At 41.2% G+C, this 17,879-nt stretch overlaps 1 protein-coding gene across 2 annotated transcripts in view; it reads left to right on the top strand.

Moving 5' to 3' along the window:
* The window catches only part of FGD3 (FYVE, RhoGEF and PH domain containing 3), a 115,034-nt gene that overhangs the window by 95,105 nt on the left and 2,050 nt on the right, over positions 1-17,879 (top strand). For both annotated transcript variants that reach the window (XM_080606506.1, XM_080606505.1), the window contains exons 15-18: positions 99-161; positions 6,561-6,683; positions 8,581-8,733; positions 11,688-11,828. In XM_080606506.1, the coding sequence (XP_080462632.1) occupies positions 99-161; positions 6,561-6,683; positions 8,581-8,733; positions 11,688-11,828 (480 nt within the window). The remainder of the gene's footprint in view (positions 1-98; positions 162-6,560; positions 6,684-8,580; positions 8,734-11,687; positions 11,829-17,879) is intronic.

Raw genomic sequence — 17,879 nt, 5'->3', positions numbered from 1 at the left:
GCTAAAAGCAAATAATGTCTTTTTTATTTTTTTGACATTTCGTATATTTTAGGAAGAATGTCCCTGTTGAACTTGCTCTGTCATTGTGTTTCCCTCAGATAGCAAGCACTAGCTCGGTGGAGTCAATGCCAGGAGCAGAAGGCGGTGGTGCATTTGGAGGGGTAAGTAACTCGAAGCTAATACTTGTGGTAGAGCAGGGTGGTTTATGTTCCTTTTGTAGCAGGAAAGAATCAGAGGTACTTCAGTACCTCAGTTTATGTTCCGCTGTCTGTTGCTGCAGCTGTGCTGTCCTGAACTTCTTGTCTGGGTTAGAGCCCCAGCTGCTTGCAGGGTTTGCGCCACCAGTGTCTGTAAATCCTTCTCCAGGGATGTGCTGCACCAATGGTGAACCTAGATTGAGGGAAGTTGATTGCTGCCTTTGTAGGGTTCTGGTGTGTTTTTCAAATTCTGATAAGGAGCTGTACTGAAGGCTTGTGTGGAGGAGAGCAAAGGGAGACAAGGAAACCTGACTGGTTAGTATTGTCCTATTATGTAACTCAGAATTTATACTCCAGAACCAAATTATAGTGTGATTTTTTTGTGTTTCTGCCAGTAGAGAGAAGGAGTTAGTGCTTTCATATGTTTCTGGCCTTCCAGTGATTTGCTGCTGCAGAGGCAAAATATACTGTGAAAAAAAATTTTCATTTTGCTCTTACAACATCTGTGATTGCTGCTGAGTCAAACCAGCACTGCCTCAAAAAGAGGATTTAAGTCCTTAATAAGGTCTTTTTTTTTTTTTAATATTCTTATTTCTTCCTTGTAAAATATCATCTGAGAATAACAGATTTTCAGGAAATGTCTTAGGTTCAGCTGAGTTTACAAAAAGTAAACAAATGAAAAAAACAACTGATGAGATACTCCAGGATATTATGTATTAGATTGGAGCCGCTTTAGGAGCTCTACCAAACCTCTCTCCAAGACTGTGACCTACTGGCAGAATTTACGAAGTATCAATGAAAACAGGTTAAACAAGCCAGCAACCTGACCTGTACTAACAAGAGTTTATTAAAAATAAGTGTTTATAATTAGTGTATTCATTACTATTTATTGTTTGTTCACACTTCCTGTTTTCCCTAAGCAATTTTTATTTATAGATGGTTTCATGCTTAGTGGCCCTGTTCCTTGAGTTGCAGATGCTGTAGTAAGGTAGCTACTTAATGGAAAAAAATGGTTTAAAAAGTATTTAAAAACAAGCACATAAAAATTTCTGTTGCTCTTAAGTTTCTTACAGGAAACAAGTTTTAGTTGTAGCTAGACAACATATATTTAGATCCTTCTAGCTGATTATAGGTATTCGTGTCAATGATTTGCATGGCACATCATTAAGTATTTTTTTGTTGTGCATTTACAGAAAAATTTAATTACTGAAATAAAGATAAAAATTGAGTTAAACAATAATTCCAAAGTTAAAAAAATAAAATTGAATTGAGTAGTGTTGATTTGGGGATCTAATTCTGCTGTTTTGTAGCAAATACATAACATCAGCATGAGCAATGAGTTCAGATGTTAGTTGCAGCTTTAGAAAAATATTAATTTTTAATGAAGGCGTCCTTTTAATGATATCTCAGTGAGAGCATGAGCAAGTACACTCCGTACTTAACAGCTTCCACATGCAAACCACTTGGTGGTAGTGGTGGTCAGCAAACTGCTATCTCCTTCCTGTGGTTCTGCTGAGTGTACTGAACAATCTGCTGGGATTTTCTCTTAGTGTTACATTAATGAGACAATAAAAACAATGCAGGAAGTATAATCTGCTTGTTGCACAATATTGTGGTAACTGTTTGCTGCGGTGCACTGCTAGCACAGCTCATATGGCTTCATATGAAACTAAATGAGAAAAGTACAACCCATTGGAAGGTTGGCTTGCATATATATGGTCTTGCACGTAGTGACATTGGTATATAGGGAAACACTAAACACTTCTGTTGCATTGCAAAGTCTGAAATACAGTATATAACTGAATTTCTCATAAATATATTCAGCATTTCCAGAAGAACCTGTTTATGGTCTGCCCCACTGTGGGTGTCTGCAAATAAGTAACTTGTAACTGGAAAATACTCAGCTGCATGAGCATATATAAAAAGAAAAAGATCTGAAACAGCACTGGTGTTCATGTATCTGCCTGTGTATATATTGTGTGTACAGTTTTGAGGCTAGCTATTGGCCTAAACAAATTTGAATACATAGTGAGTAATAAATAACAGAAAAAGAATCTGCTGAGCCTGTTGTGTTTCTTGCTGTTCCTATGATCTCTTTGGTGTTTCTTCCCTACTTGCCCACATCATGCTCATGATGTGCTGTCTGTTTTCCTAAGCAGTCCAGCCACAGGCCTTGACCTTGCAAGCATTTAGCCCTAGGCATGAGTTGTTCGTGGCACTGGAGTATATGTTGTGTTCTCACCAGAATTTTAAAGTTTGAGGAAAACATTTATTAAGATTTAGAGCTTGATGCAGCTGTAGAGTAAAAGCCAATTAGTGCTCAGAACAGCCCAGTCTGAAAAAGGCTGTTTTAGATCCTGGCTCCGAACAGATTTCATACATGTGTTTTTTCTACCAACTTCAAACCAGGACTGGGTAACACAAGAAAGATGAGAAGTGTGACAATTATTCAAGTACATTAGTATCAAGATATGCCAGTTGAGGCTAGGGCAGCTTTGTATGAGCTTCCCTCTCAACACACATCAGCAGTAGATAATGTGGCTTGAGTAATAAAGGACAGACACAGTTGCAAAGTGACTGTCTATTGTTGAACAGGGTTTGTGAATTACAATGCATTTCCTTCTTTTCTACAAAAACTTTTCTGTTCAGAAGGTATATAGTGACAGGACGTGGCAGTGTCAACTTCCTGAGCCATCACTGGGTGGGATGGCTGGACTGCCTGTTCAGCAAAGCCCATGCATTTCACTGGAATCTTTCTTCTTTCCCAGTGTCAGCAGTTGAATAACATAATATGTTATTCAACTTTTCTTTTTCTTCTAGAATTGCTTATTACAATTTGCCAAGTTGTAAAGAAAATATGTTTTCATTTTTTATTATCTTTCCTGCAGCTGCAATAGCAGTGGTTCAAACTCTTCTATTCTTACTGCATTGTCATAATGTTGAGAAATGTTAGGAAACATTGTGGTATTTAGCAAACACTTAGAGAGCTCTTCATACGGGGCATTTTTTTTTGATTAGTGAAATTAACATTAAAAGCTTGCTGTGTGTCATAGCATGAGTCAGAATATAACTGTCTAAAATAAAAGCTCATTGTGTAACTGTCATAACGTAAATCAAGCCTAATGTAATAGCTTCTCAGCTTTCTTTCCTTTGTCAGATACATGGGTCATGTATTTCTGCAAGTGAACACTGTCCAGACTGCTCCACAGTAATGAGGCAGTCGAATACAAGGTCCCTGAGAGGAAGTATTCAACTTGAGTCTTATCTGTGTTAGAGACACATGCATGGGTGTGCTGATGGGTATTCCTGCTGAATAAAACGAACCGATTTACACATAAAGCAGTCCACAGTTCATACTAGAGGAGCTTCAGCATTTTTACTTTGCAGGCAGGTGAAAGTATCCATCAAAAGCCAAAAACTGATTTTTGTTTATCGTTCTTCACGATTATCTTGCAATGCCAGCTTACAAGCTTCAATGGTGCCTTCATTTATGCTCTTGCAGTTCCAATAACAGGAGTGAAATTGTTGTTAACATAAGAATCGAAAGACTGCTTATTCTATATTCAAGTTTCTCTTGTAAGAAGAGGAAAAAAATAAGGTTGGCCAGTGATGCAGTGCTCTAATCTGACAACTGAAGGGGAATCCACCCCTGGTCAGTGGAAGGAAACACAGTTTGGTTGAAAAATTAAATAGCTTTATCATCAAAATCTGAGTAAGACGTGGATTAGTAAGTAGTTAACAGATGTGATACAAGCAGAAAGCCTTACTTTGTAGGTTGCTGTTGATCAGTAAAAGTAGATGAAGTTGCCCTAATTGTTTCCCTTACATGGAGACATCTAATAAAGTCTGAAGGGAATGTTTTTGCCAGTGATTCATCCCAGGCATTGTTCAGTTGCCGTAATTCAATGTTGCACTGGTTGCATCTGGTTCTTTTACAAGAAAAGTGAAATACTTCCCTCTGCTTGTGTGTGTGGGAGGACTTGGATTTGCAAGTATTTTGTTCTGCTGAACAATTCTATGATTCTATGAATTAATAGGTATGTACGAATATGGGGGCCGTGTGATTTTCCTGAATGAACAGCCCTGTGTGGCTGTGCTTCACCAAGCTGAACTGCAAACATCCTATGTAGCTGCGTAAAAGTCCGAGATGTTGCTATTGCAGCTGTAGAAAAGATAGTAAAAATGAAAACATCCAATCCAATTAGAAGTAATTAGTCGCGGTTTCGTTGTGTAATGCTATTACAAGCCAGGGTGGTTTCAATAGCTCTGCAGAAAGATACTGTGCTGTCCTCTGTACCCGGGGAACGTCAGGGCAGAGAGTCCGAGGGGCTGGAAGATGTAGGAGTGGTGCCAGCAGTAAGGCCTCCAGGCCTGTCTCCATCTCCCCATCCTTCAGAAAGAATAATTTAAAGTCAAGAGAAGGGGAATCAGTGATTTGCAGAATGGAGAATGTGATGCTTGGGGGATACTTTGGGGATGAGGGAAAGGCAAAGGTGAAGAGGAATGAAAGAAATAGAGGGGTTGGACTGAAGGAAGCGAAAGACGACTCAGTTTTCTCCTGGCTGGAAGCTTTCCAGCAGTCATCAGGGAAAAGGAGGGAAGGTGACTGAGAGCATGCGGGTGGAATATGGGGCACTGAAGGAAGGGTGTGCTGCAGTCAGCTCGTGGGTCCCTGCAACTTGGTTTTGTCATCATGCTTCTGGCTTGCAAGACTTTTCTCTGGGATGTGGCTGCACTTTCTCAACCACCCCTTATTTTCAAGACCACAGTCTATTTTCTCCCTACTAAAGTGCCCCTGAGACACGAAATGAAGCTCCTGCCCTCACCTTTCTGTTTTGGTGGAACTGAATTCTCTGGGCTTGCAGTGCTGGTGGCTTTGGTCAGGCTACACCGCTGCACTGTGCAGTGACTGGTACAGCTTATAAAATCTGGCTTTTGAATTGCCCTTGAAATATGTATTAGTGACTTTTGCAGGTGAATTGTAACCCCTAAGGTGAGATCTTAAGGAAAATGACAGGATTTCTGGTAGCACTTGCCTGGAGATCCATGGGCAGCCTCTGCTAATTGTAATTGCGGCTGCCTCTCCTATCCCATGTGCCTGCATCCTTGTGTTAAATAAAGACTTGGAGGAAGGGGAAATTTGTTGAACCAATTTTCTCTCTCAAGTGGACTTTGTGACTTACTGTGCATGCCTCGAAGGGAAGGGATGGTTGTCAGCGAGTCCATAGAGGTATGTAACCTAAATGGGCTTAATCTTCACCTGACTTTCAGATTTTTTTTTTTTTCAAATTAGAGGAAATGTTTCCATTCCAGTAGTTTGTGTCAAGCACATGAAAATGGAGGGAGTTTTCAGACCTGTTCTCATGAAAGAGCTGTACCAGAGCATGGTGCAGCACCTCTGTTGGGCTTGGATCTCCCTGCAGATGCTGTCAGGCTGCAGGTTCCAAAGGCTTGCTTCAGGGAGCTGCTGCGCCCTTCCGTGTAGCTGTCCTGGCTAGGAAGGAGAAATGGTATTTATTTATTAAACAAAACAACAACAACAGGGGCTCACTTGAAGGTATAGAGGAAGCTGTATTTTTATGACCTGTACATTGGCACGTGGATGAGCTTCAGTTTATCAAAAAATTATACATTTGGATTTATTTACTCATACATAGTGACTTTACGCTTAGGTGCAGAGCTAAAGAGGTGAGTCTTGCTTGGCTATCCAGACAGCTGAGAGTCCTTGCAGAGAGCAGTTAATAGCAGGCCCCTGGTGCAGGTGTCCCTTTTTTCCTTAATGGGTTTGTTTCTTTGTGGGCTGGGAGGGAGCCTGAGGAAACTCCTAAATTAAGTAAGCATTTGAAATAGGGGTGGTGCAAAAAGTCGTCATCCAGCACTGTTCATTTCTGCAGTCAAGCTGCTTTTCCCAAATCTTTCTACATGGGAACAGAAGTTTTCGGTGTGCTCACAAGGTCAGCAGCATTTACCTTAACCAAATCACACTGCACCAGGGAGGAAGAGGTGAGTTCCAGAAGGAAAGCTCTTCTTGGAAAGCCCACGTTGTCATGTCCCACTGCTCCTGATCAATGGACTGTGAGATGGAGTAGCTCAGTGGCTATAAGGACACACACGGGCAGAGAGGGACCTGGAGAATTAATTCTAACGATCAGAAACTACATAATGCCACACCAGAAACACCCAATGGCTGAAACTGCACTTCCATTCTAACCTTAGGATATTAGCAGAGTTAACATGAATTCTTTTCTAAAATGATTCGAATGGTGTGAAACCCAAAGGTGGTCTTTGCTTTGTCAATGAGAGCTCTAGGAATTGTTTTGAGATTTTTTCTTTTTAATCACATATGTGTACTTTTCATTTCAGAGTGATCCCTGTAGGAAATCTTCCAAATCCAAGCGAGACAAGGAGAAGCAGGCTTGCAAGAGCTGCAGTGAAAGCTTCAACTCCATTACTAAACGGCGGCACCACTGCAAGCAGTGCGGGGCAGTAAGTTTCAGAATGCATTGAGGCTTTTAGTTTCTTTTGCAGAGAGCATTGAAGAGAATTTTTATTTTTTCAGTGCGGGAACTAAAAGATGTTTGTGGCAGATCATTGACAGAGCAGATCTTTCCAGTTACTTTATTCCTGGGGTACCCAGGAAAAAAAGGGCAAATATCTGGTGCAGTTTTCAAGTGGCCTAGTCTGTGCTGTTTTATGGACATGTACTGCATCAGTGGTTAAAAGTCAGTGGTGCATTCCCTGGGCACATGCATGTATTTGCATGTATTTGGAGTGGGGTTGTCCACCATATTCTCTTTACAGAAACAAAATGACCTTCCAATGGCCCTGCTTCATACTAGTTCTTCCTAGGATGAACAGCTGAATATACAATATTAGAGATGGATGGTCTCTTCTTTCCCTAAAGCAGAACTATTAAGAGTTGTTTCTTCCAAAGAGGTATCCTTGTACTTGAAAAAATTAGTCCTGGAGAATCGGGACCAGCTTACAAAAGGCATTTAGCCACCTTTTCTCAGTGCCATTGACTGACAGTTTAATTCTCAGATTTGTCCGAAAATGGCAACCATAGCCAAGATGAGATTGATTTCTGTAATACAACTTGAAACCTTCCTTCTGTGACTTGAGTTTCATGGTTCAGTGTTTCCCATGTAACTAGTACAGAATAATGTTATTTAAGTGCCATTATTTTTTTGGGAAGTGGAGATAAATTTTCCAATCTCACTGAAAGGAGATCTAGATGCACTGTTAAGATGTTCAAAAAACTCAGTCTCACCAGTCGAAATAAAATTACCCTGGAGTAATTTTTTCTTAAAAATAATTGTTAGAATCATGCAGTGTTTCTGAATGTTTAAAAATGTTCCACTGTAAAGCTGAGTATAATTAAAGAAATGAAATAACAATTTTCCCCTATGGACAGAGAGGTAGTAAGAATTACATTATTAATAATGTATTTTTAAACAGTTGTTGGTTATGCAATATTTTCTGATGTGGCAATAGCATACAAATGAAAGAAGTTGATAGTCTTTTCTTAAGGCAATTTATGTTTCTAAAATGCCAGCTTGCTTTTGTTTATATAACTTGGCAGAGCAGTACTTCGCTTAACACTTGCCGAATTAAGGCAGTTACCTTCATACAGTAATTAATGTCTTGCAGTGAAGCATACAGTAACATATACTTGTAACCGAAGGGCATTTGTGGTGTACTATTATACAGCAAATTCTGAATAGATGCTGAATCCATCTGACTGCACCCTAGGGGACAGTTTCTGTCCTTGGAGCAGCTGTGCAACAGCAAGTGCTTGAGTCAGATTCTAAGTGTGGAAGCAGATTCCAGAGCTGCAGATCCATCGCTCTTCACAGGCACTGGTGTCATGGGACTGATGTTTCCTTGGATGCTGTTGGAATCTAAAGCTGTTAATTTAGCATCAGACAAATAATTTTTAATGGATAGTATATTGGACTACGTTCTTAAAATAGTTGATGGTTTTGGATGCCTCGGTTCTTTCAGGTTAAACTACCTGACTAATGAGGAAACGTCAGCCACCTTTACTCCAAAAAGCAGTCCTTTCTAGACCATCTTACGGTCTGACATTGAAAAACACTGCTTAGTAAACCAAACCCATTATGACTCATAAAGTTAATTATAAAGTACTTCCCATTAGGCATTTGCTTTCTTTATTAAGTATTTCGGTACACAGCACGGGATCAGCTATAATGTTAATTCTTAATGGAGGTAAATAAAGTAAATATTAGATTGGTCACTTTATCTCATGTTTACAATAGTTTTCAGGATTTTACTTCAATAACATCCATTCTGCAATTCACTTTTATTTGGAATATGAATAAGAAATATTATGTTTTAACAATGCACCATCTTTCTGATATAGGTGATCTGCGCAAAATGCTCAGAGTTCAAACCACTTGCAGATAATAGCCGTCATAATCGAGTGTGTAAAGAGTGTTTTCTGCAGCTTCCAGCAAGCCCATGCAGCCCTGGAGTGGAAACAGTAGGAGAACAAAAGAAAAGACAAGCTGCAGAGGTACAGTATTTACTTAGAAACTTTTGGTGTGCTAGCTGCCCTTTCAAGTCTATTACCATTACTAATTACCATTACTACTATTATTAATATTATTATTTAAATGCTTTTATTTTTAAAATAAACTGTCTGGTTATCTTTTTTTTTCCCATGATGATATATGATCCTCTAGCTTGTAACTTGTATTGAGTGTGCATGTAAACTGAATTCTGTTCATGATTGGGAGCGTTCATCCTAGGATGTTTATCATACACAGATGCATATGGGCTTTGCAGCTAAGCTTCAGCTTTCAAAGTAGTGAAAAATAGGAAAAACTTCTGGATACTTTTCATTATGGTGTGTTTCCAACCTTGAGTTGTTCACATGAACTGTTGGCAAAATAAGATTTTGTTTTTAACTTATATAGAAGATAGTTTTACATTCCTGCCAAAATATCATTGGAACTAGTCTTTCTTACCTGGTCGTGCATGGGATCCTTCTGAAAGACTATCAGGATTCACCGAAACACTCTCAACCCTGCTATAATGCAGACTGTCTTCTCCAAGATGCAACTTCTACAAATTATGCTGTGTAAGCTACTGCTTCACAAGTGCTGCAGATGTCACCAAGCTTTATACCATGATAGCAGCATAACTTACCCTTATTTTTACAAGAACAAGGAATTTATTGGCAAACTCATTAGTTTTATCCTCACCCACAACAACTGAACCTTCTCTTACAAATCCTTTTTTTAGACTACAGGCAGAGCTCTGAGTACCATTACATGACACGCTTTTCCTGGGCCATCTTGAGGAAAAGGCTTTTATTTATTTCACCTGTGAAATACAGCCAGAAATCACTGCATGCGTAAAAGAGGCCATTGATTTCAATTGAAAGTGGACCCACAGAGTTTTATCTTCTTGGGCCATATCAAATTCTGGAAGGAGCCACTGAAACGCCAAGAGAACTTAACATCATCGTGAACCATCCTTCCCCCTAATATACTGACACGTACTGTCCTGCTTTGAACACTGCATAGAAAATCAGTGAACTGTTGCAACCTATACTGAAAAACACCTAACTCTGAAAAACCTTTCTGGAAGCAACCCCTCATAGCCTCCAGACTGCCTTCCAGCCTTGTTCAACTTCCTCAGGAGAAACAAACTACATGGAAAAGAGCGAGACTCTGCGCAAGAACTATAAACCTGCCAGTGCATGTCCAGAACTCCTGCAATAAATGTTTCCTCAAATAAAGCTTTCTTGGCCCTTCTCCTTGGGCTTCCCAGAATGTCATATTTATTTCCGGGCTACTAAATGTCCTGGAAGTTACCACAATGGTAAAAACTACACTAGCACTGTGTGCCAAAGTGAATTCTGCTGCTCCAGTGCTTTGTCAGCTTTGTACCCCACAAAACATCAAGAATCTCAGAAATACAAACTGGAATAAAGCTACAAACGTGCATTGCTCTTCCGTAAAATAATGTGTCCACAAAGCATGGAGAAGATTCTGGATCCAGAGCTTTGTACCATCAAAAACTTTGTGTGTACAATACAGTTATGCCTGTAGGTGAAGAGCACTTAATATGCCTCAGGATAGTCTGTGGTATCTCACTATAAACTTTCTTGCATTGTTTCAGTGGTGCTGTTTGCCAGTAAAGTGAAAACCTACACCTACTCAGCAGAGAGATCTGTTAATCTGAAAAGCCAAAAAGCAAACCAGTGAAATATGACCTATGGCTCTACTTCAGAAAGCAGATTACAGCAGAAAGCTGTAAAAACCAAAGGAAAAAAGAGTACTTTTTTCCCTTGTATTCTCAGGCTTCTAGCCTTGTGCTAAATCTTCGGAGGATCAGGTAAAATGCAAGAAAGTAGGTATATAAAAAAAGAAAGATCAGAGCCAGTCTTCTTCTTTCCCTCCTCTTTACATCAAACTTTCATAAAGAGCTTAATAGCAGCTGAGGAGACTGCCACTTTTCAAAAGTTTTTAGCAGAAATCCCCAGGAGACTTGTGTAAAGTCTAATGTGAATTTTCTTTTTCTTTGCTTTCTATCGAAAACCAAAATTTATTCCACCTTTTTTGCCATAGAGCTCTCTGATTTGGCTTATGTCTCTGCAGCCATGCACAAGTGTCTGTTAATACCAGTACTGCAAAGATGTGAGTGACAGAAACACAAGTATTTGCATACTGCTTCACTTTTTCAGTCACTTTTTTTTCTTCACTTTTCAGTCTTGCCTGCTCAGTTTTTATTCCAAATTCCAGACGTTTCCCCTGTCTATCCTGCAATATTAAACTAAAGCAGGCACAGAGCACTTGGTACAGTGCTTCAGAAAGAATGAATTAAATACATTTATGACAAAGTAAGGCTAAAATGTAGAGAGGCACCGTTTGCTCTATCCTTTCCCCAAATTCTTGCTTCAGGCTTGCCAAGTGACTGCTGCTGGCTGTGCAGTGGGTTCCAGAAGTGGGCTTGTGGAAGACTGGCACTCTGCAGGGCAGGTTCTGGGCAATAATTGTTTCTCTGTTTCCAGGCTCGTGTTCCTTTCCCACTGATGTTAGAGCTGTATTCCACACAGACTTGCAGCAGTAGCATCCCCGTATATACATGAGGCTTTCTCATGCTAAGGCACCTTTTTCATTAATTTCAAATCATCTCCCAGCCTACTTTGCTAAGCAAGAAACTAGCTGTGTCATCTTAATTGCCATTCGCAATGTACTTTGTGGAGGTAGAATTTAACTTCCTGTCCACTGGGAACGGTAGTTCAGCATCTGTCTCTATTACGTGGAATTCTGCTGTTTCTTGATGGTATATAGTGATGATTAAACTTTTGTTCAGTCATAAGCTATCCAGCATTTGTCCTTCAGTATCTTTTTAACTCTAGACAACTTAGCTGAGCTCTGTTTTGTATTTAATTCTAAGTATTCTGTCCATGTAAACATGAATGGGAACAGCTCTCTTTTCTTCTTTTTCTTCATCCAGAAGCAAAGCTTATTAGCAGCTGAAAATAGCGTCTTCAGTAGCTACCTCCAGTTCCTTGAAAAAGGGAAGACCTGGTACAAAATGTGGGTGACCATCCCCAAGACCGAACCTCTTGTTCTGTATCTTCAAGGAATTAGCCAGGTAAAGTGACGTTCATGGGGGTTATCAGACAGCAAAAACCATGTAAATTTAGCTGAGAAATAGGTCAAAGGATTTCACTTGGTCTCAACAACAAAAATCAACTCGGTATTCTGAATTTAGCACAAAGTCTCAGAGATTTCAGATTTCCTTCTTATCTATAGTTGCTGCTGATACAGTTCTGAGCAAATGTTTAAACTCACAGCTTTTTTTTATTTTATTTTTTATTTATTAACAATGAAGGACAAAGCAAGGATCATTAATTTTGGTAATATTTTGTTTTCCAGAGGTTTCAGACAAGTGTGTTCAAAAAGGTTTTATTACCTTTTTATTAGGGAAAGCACTTACCTGTAAAATCTACAGAGCTGTGAAGTAGCCCTAAATGTCACAATCGCTGGTTCAAGCTTATTTATTTATTTATTTTTAATTAAGACTATTCTAGTTCTGGGTTGAGGGCAGAGGAATTTGTGGAAATGTAGATGTTCTTCATCCTGAAAAAGGGGGTTGTGTTTGGCTAAAGCTTCTTGTCATACCATTGTGGTTTCATCTTTACTTGAAATAACTACTGTAGAAAGTCTTTTTTTTTTTTTTTTTTTTACTTTTTTAATTAAAAAATTAAGTGCGCAGTTGAAGCTAACTAGCATTTGTGTGTGATTAAAGTCAAGTAAAGTCCAAGATAGAGATTCAAATCAGGCTTCCTTAGTCCAGAAGATGTAGAATGACAACACTTAAATGAGATCCCCCACCTCCAATTTTATACTTGACTTTTGAAATGTTTATATGCAGCTTTGTTTCATCCCCTGGATGGGGTGGAAGAGATAACGAGGGCCAAATACAGCATACACTGCTGTAACTGTAATGATATGAAGGGTTTTCTTTTTATTAGCATCAGTTCGTAGTGCTGTAACTGGGAACAGTCTGGGAAATAAACACTTCCCATGATTTTATAAAGCTATTCAAAATAAAATTTACTCTATAGCAATTATTTTGGCCAAGCCGCTTTCCATTATTTATCGGCAGTCCTGGCCATCAGGGGAGGTCCCAGTTGACTGGCGGCTAGCAAACATGACGCCCATCTACAAGAAGGGCCGGAGGGTAGACCCGGGGAACTATAGGCCTGTTAGCTTGACCTCAGTGCCAGGGAAGCTCATGGAGCAGATTATCTTGAGTGTCATCACGCGGCACTTGCAGGGCAACCAGGCAATCAGGCCCAGTCAGCATGGGTTTATAAAAGGCAGGTCCTGCTTGACGAACCTGATCTCCTCCTATGACCAAGTGACGCGCTTGGTGGATGAGGGGAAGGCTGTGGATGTGATCTACCTTGACTTCAGTAAGGCTTTTCACACCGTTTCCCACAACATTCTCCTCAAGAAACTGGCTGCTCGTGGCTTGGACTGGCATACGCTTTATTGGGTTAAAAACTGGCTGGATGGCCGGGCCCAAAGAGTTGTGGTGAATGGAGCCAAATCCAGTTGGAGGCCGGTTACTAGTGGAGTCCCCTAGGGCTCAGTACTGGGGCCGGTCCTCTTTAATTTCTTTATCGATGACCTGGATGAGGGGATCGAGTGCACCCTCAGTAAGTTTGCAGATGACACCAAGTAAGGTGCGTATGTTGATCTGCTCGAGGGAAGGAAGGCTCTGCAGGAGGATCTGATAGGCTGGACCGATGGGCCGAGGTCAACTGCATGAAGTTCAACAAGGCCAAGTGCCGGGTCCTGCACCTGGGGCGTAACAACCCCAAGCAGCGCTACAGGCTGGGAGATGAGCGGTTGGAAAGCTGCCTGGCAGAGAAGGACCTGGGAGTACTGGTTGACAGCCAGCTGAATATGAGCCAGCAGTGTGCTCAGGTGGCCAAGAAGGCCAACAGCATCCTGGCTTGTATAAGAAGCAGCGTGGCCAGCAGGTCTAGGGAGGTGATTGTCCCCCTGTACTCGGCTCTGGTGAGGCCGCACCTCGAGTACTGTGTTCAGTTTTCGGCCCCTCGCTACAAGAAGGACATGGAGGTGCTTGAGAGAGTCCAGAGAAGGGCAACGAAGCTGGTGAGGGGTCTGGAGAACAAGTCTTACGAGGAGCGGCTGAGGGAGCTGGGCTTGTTTAGCCTGGAGAAGAGGAGGCTCAGGGGTGACCTCATTGCTCTCTACAGGTACCTTAAAGGAGGCTGTAGCGAGGTGGGGGTTGGTCTGTTCTCCCACGTGCCTGGTGACAGGACGAGGGGGAATGGGCTAAAGTTGCGCCAGGGGAGGTTTAGGTTGGATATTAGGAAGAACTTCTTTACCGAAAGGGTTGTTAGGCATTGGAATGGGCTGCCCAGGGAGGTGGTTGAGTCACCATCCCTGGAGGTCTTTAAAAGACGTTTAGATGTAGCCCTTAGTGATATGGTTTAGTGGAGGACTTGTTAGTGTTAGGGCAGAGGTTGGACTCGGTGATCTTGGAGGTCTCTTCCAACCTAGACGATTCTGTGATTCTATTCCGCAAGAAGTACGTGTTGTCCTCAGAACTGTGTTTTGCTTCTTGTCAGAAAGAACACGTCTGGTTTTGAACAAGTATGTGTAATGTTTTAAGCATAGTGCTCAGGAAGCTGAAAGCTAGAATTTAGAGCTCCGGACATGGCCCACTTGGCTTCATCTGATATTCAAAGCCCTCACTGGGTAAGCTTCCAACTTATCCCATGGGCAGTAAGCTGCCTGGCTTCCCTTCTAGTCACCAGGAGATGCATGACTGAAATTACAAGTTGAAAAGGCAAGCTGCCTCAGACAAAACACTAAAACTAGTGCAACAAGACCAATTTTTAGATCTCTGTGGAGTCAGTCTAGGGAAACAAAAAAGCTTTAAAAAGTAAAGCAGAGAGAAAGGCTTCACTGCGAAACTTTGCAATTGATGTGAAAATTATGCCTCAGCAAAGCGCCAGTGCAAGCCCCATATCCCATGTAAACCGAGCCAGAATGTCTTGTGGGATCTTGGAGAGCATCATATATTGATGTGAGGCCTGATGGCAGGGCCAGAATCAAACGGGGTCCTGACTGCAGCAGGTATTAAGGTAAATCCGTTCTCAGACCTCTCACGTGTTTCTTGAATACATTCAGTCATCCTAATCCACAGGCAAGCTTGGGGAAGGAGGGCAAGAACGGAGGGAGGGAGGTATAAATTCTTTGGCTGTCCTGACTCAGGAGCAACATACGTCATCTAAGAGATGGCTGGAACTAGAAGTCGCAGGAAAGCAACCTATCTTATCATGGTATGACCTAGAAAGAGAATTTCTCCTAGTGCTCAGATGACTGTCTAAAGACAGCGTAAGTAATAACCCATGGGACATGAAACAGTTCTTTTTAGTGCAAGCAGAATGATGCTGAATCCTCCAGGCCCCCTCCTGCCAGTCATGCAAAGCCAGGGTTGAACGCTGGAGGAACTTCTGTGCTTCAGCTGCTGTGTGCTTTGCTCCATGTCCTGCCAAATTTGACCTTGAGCTTCTTTTGGTATTATTAGTAAGGTGCCATATTTTAGGGGAAGGGGTGTCTTTGACACCGATTGTCAATTTTATGACTGTTAAATTTAGTGGTTACTGTCCTCAGCTATTTCAGATGTGAGATAAATCACCCAATAAAGCTGCAAGAAAGCATACAGGACAAGGTTAATCTGTCTTACATTCAATAACCAAGCCTGGATTTACTACCAGGAATCAACAGTTGCAGGCTGAGACCATAAACAGCAAAAATGAGTCCCTTCTTTGGGGCCTGCCATTCCCATTCCCGTGCTTTCTTCAATTAGCATCCAACTGAAGGAAAAAAAGTATGAAACAAACCCAATTCTTTTATATTAACCTAATGTTCCCGTTAGTTGCAGTTTACATGGAATACACTAGATTTCTTAGATAAAGCTCTCCCAGAGCTTCCCTCGTCATGGCTGAGTGTCTGCCATCAGTTGGGAACCGGGTGCAATCAGTTGGGAACCATCTGCATATTTGAGTCGTATTTTCCCAGGTGTTTTGTTTTGTACAGCAGCCTCGTGGCATCTAGCAAACCTTGAGCCTGCAAAGAGGCATGGTGGCTGAGAGCACAACAGAAATGAAAAGCATGAGATAATTTATCACGGAATTACTGTGATACAGAACTTATCTTCTGAAGGGGTTTTTAAGATATGTGAAATACTATTTTTTTTTCACAGATTTGTTAGTCCTAGTTGCTGAATAGCATACACAGCCCACCCGAGAGAAGCACAGACCATTTCCTGGGAAAGCAAAACTGTTATCCTCCTTAGGAGCTGGCGGTAGCAAATTGTTCCCAGCATATGGAGCATCTAAACACAGAGCTTGTCATTGCTGAACAAACAGAATATCTGCTGCAAAAGTTTTCCTTCTGGAAAGGTTTAAAAAAAGTGGGGGAGGAGGGAGCATTTCCTTGCCTAAAAAAAAAAAAAAATGGTGTCTTTTGGGAGTAATGCTGCCAACAATGGCATTAAAGGTCTTGAAACACAGATCAAGTGAAGGATGACCCTAGGAGTTTTGTCTTTGAAGGTTGTGGGATTGTCTTTAATAACTACCTCTTGGGAAGGAGGAATAAACTGAGCCAAATCTGGAACTCCTGATACAGTAATGGCCCTGACAGCAGTCATCCTGTAGGCTGGGGAAGGAATTCCAGTGCAAATAGCAGTATGTATATATAGCTAAGTATTATAGCTTTAAAATAGCAAGAGCAAGAAAACTGCTCTTTTGCTTTAGATGCTTGTTCCAGGAGAATGAATTCATTTCCTGAGCGTTCACAGTTTAAGTTGTGTACAAGGCTTTATGCGTGAGGACAAAATTCACAGCTTATTTAGGTATGGAAATCATACCAATCCTCAGACAGATAAAATGAGACTGAAACTCATTTGTGCAGCAGTTTGTCATGTTTATCTGAGTGGGATCATATGAGTGTGCTTGTAAGCAAAGACCACCTCAAGCTTAAGGCTGGCTGGTTTTATGGAAATCACTCTGTCTTTCCCCAAATTCTACTGGAGCTCCTCATTCTGCCACTGTAAAATGTCCAACTGGCTCCAGAGCACTGACTGACTTGCACATCATTATGTGCATCTTTATCTGACAGTGCACCTTTCCAGAAATTATTTCAGTCCCTTCCTTTTGTATCAGGCATCTACATAGAATGTCACAAACACATTGTATTAAGGAAAGGGAGGAAGCGAGACCAAAGACAGTCTGTTTAATTTGTGCATCTGCACATACCGGGTAGGTGTAACATGTACCATTCAAACATCAGCTTGCTCTTACGCTGCTCTTCTTGGCTACAAATGATACCATTTTTCACTGTCATGGGCAGCCTCTAATTTTCCATGCGACAAGTCTTATTATCTATATCCTAAAACCTAAATACGGGATCAGCGGAGCAGGCGTGACAGAGCTTGCATGTGCCCTTTGCATTTTGTGCCCACCAGTCCCATACTGTCTTGCTTTAGTGCTGCTGTGTATCCAGGCCTAGAGCTATTCTGTATGTGCCAGCTCTAACTGCTGCATGTGCAAGACCTCCCTGTTTGTATGGATGTGGCTGTGCCGTCAGGATCTAGTAACTTTATGATGTTTTTACACAACAAATTGCACTTAAGACAAACTGAATTCTTCAGTGCTTGATGCAAAACTGCCATAAATCTCGTCGAATAACACTTGGTCTTCAAGCAGATGGGCCTAGCATTTTTGTGCAACAATAATAAACAATCAATAAATCAGAAAGCCTATATTAATTTAATAGATCACGAACAGACTGTCTGCTTTTTTGCCCCTTTAGTTGCACAGTCTGTGTTCGCATTGATGTGAGCCTTTCTGAAGCTTTCATTACTTTAGTCTAAGTGTTAGAAAAGTAGATTTTTAATGGCCATTGTTCTCAGGGCTCTGGCTCTCTTACAGATTTACTTGTTACACAAGTAGCTGCAGGAAGGCTCCTTACAGATGTTTGGTATCTGTCTGGTGTGGACTTCAGCTTGGGGACTCACCTTTAAAAATGCTGGCATCATTTGAAACAAGTTGCTTGCTCTCTACCTCCTTGGTCATGACACAGTCTGCCTTGTCAA

This window comes from Anser brachyrhynchus, assembly GCF_964034855.1.
Source record: "Anser brachyrhynchus genome assembly, chromosome: 10".
NCBI classification, from domain to species: domain Eukaryota; kingdom Metazoa; phylum Chordata; class Aves; order Anseriformes; family Anatidae; genus Anser; species Anser brachyrhynchus.
This window is presented reverse-complemented; position numbering and strand designations above follow the sequence as displayed.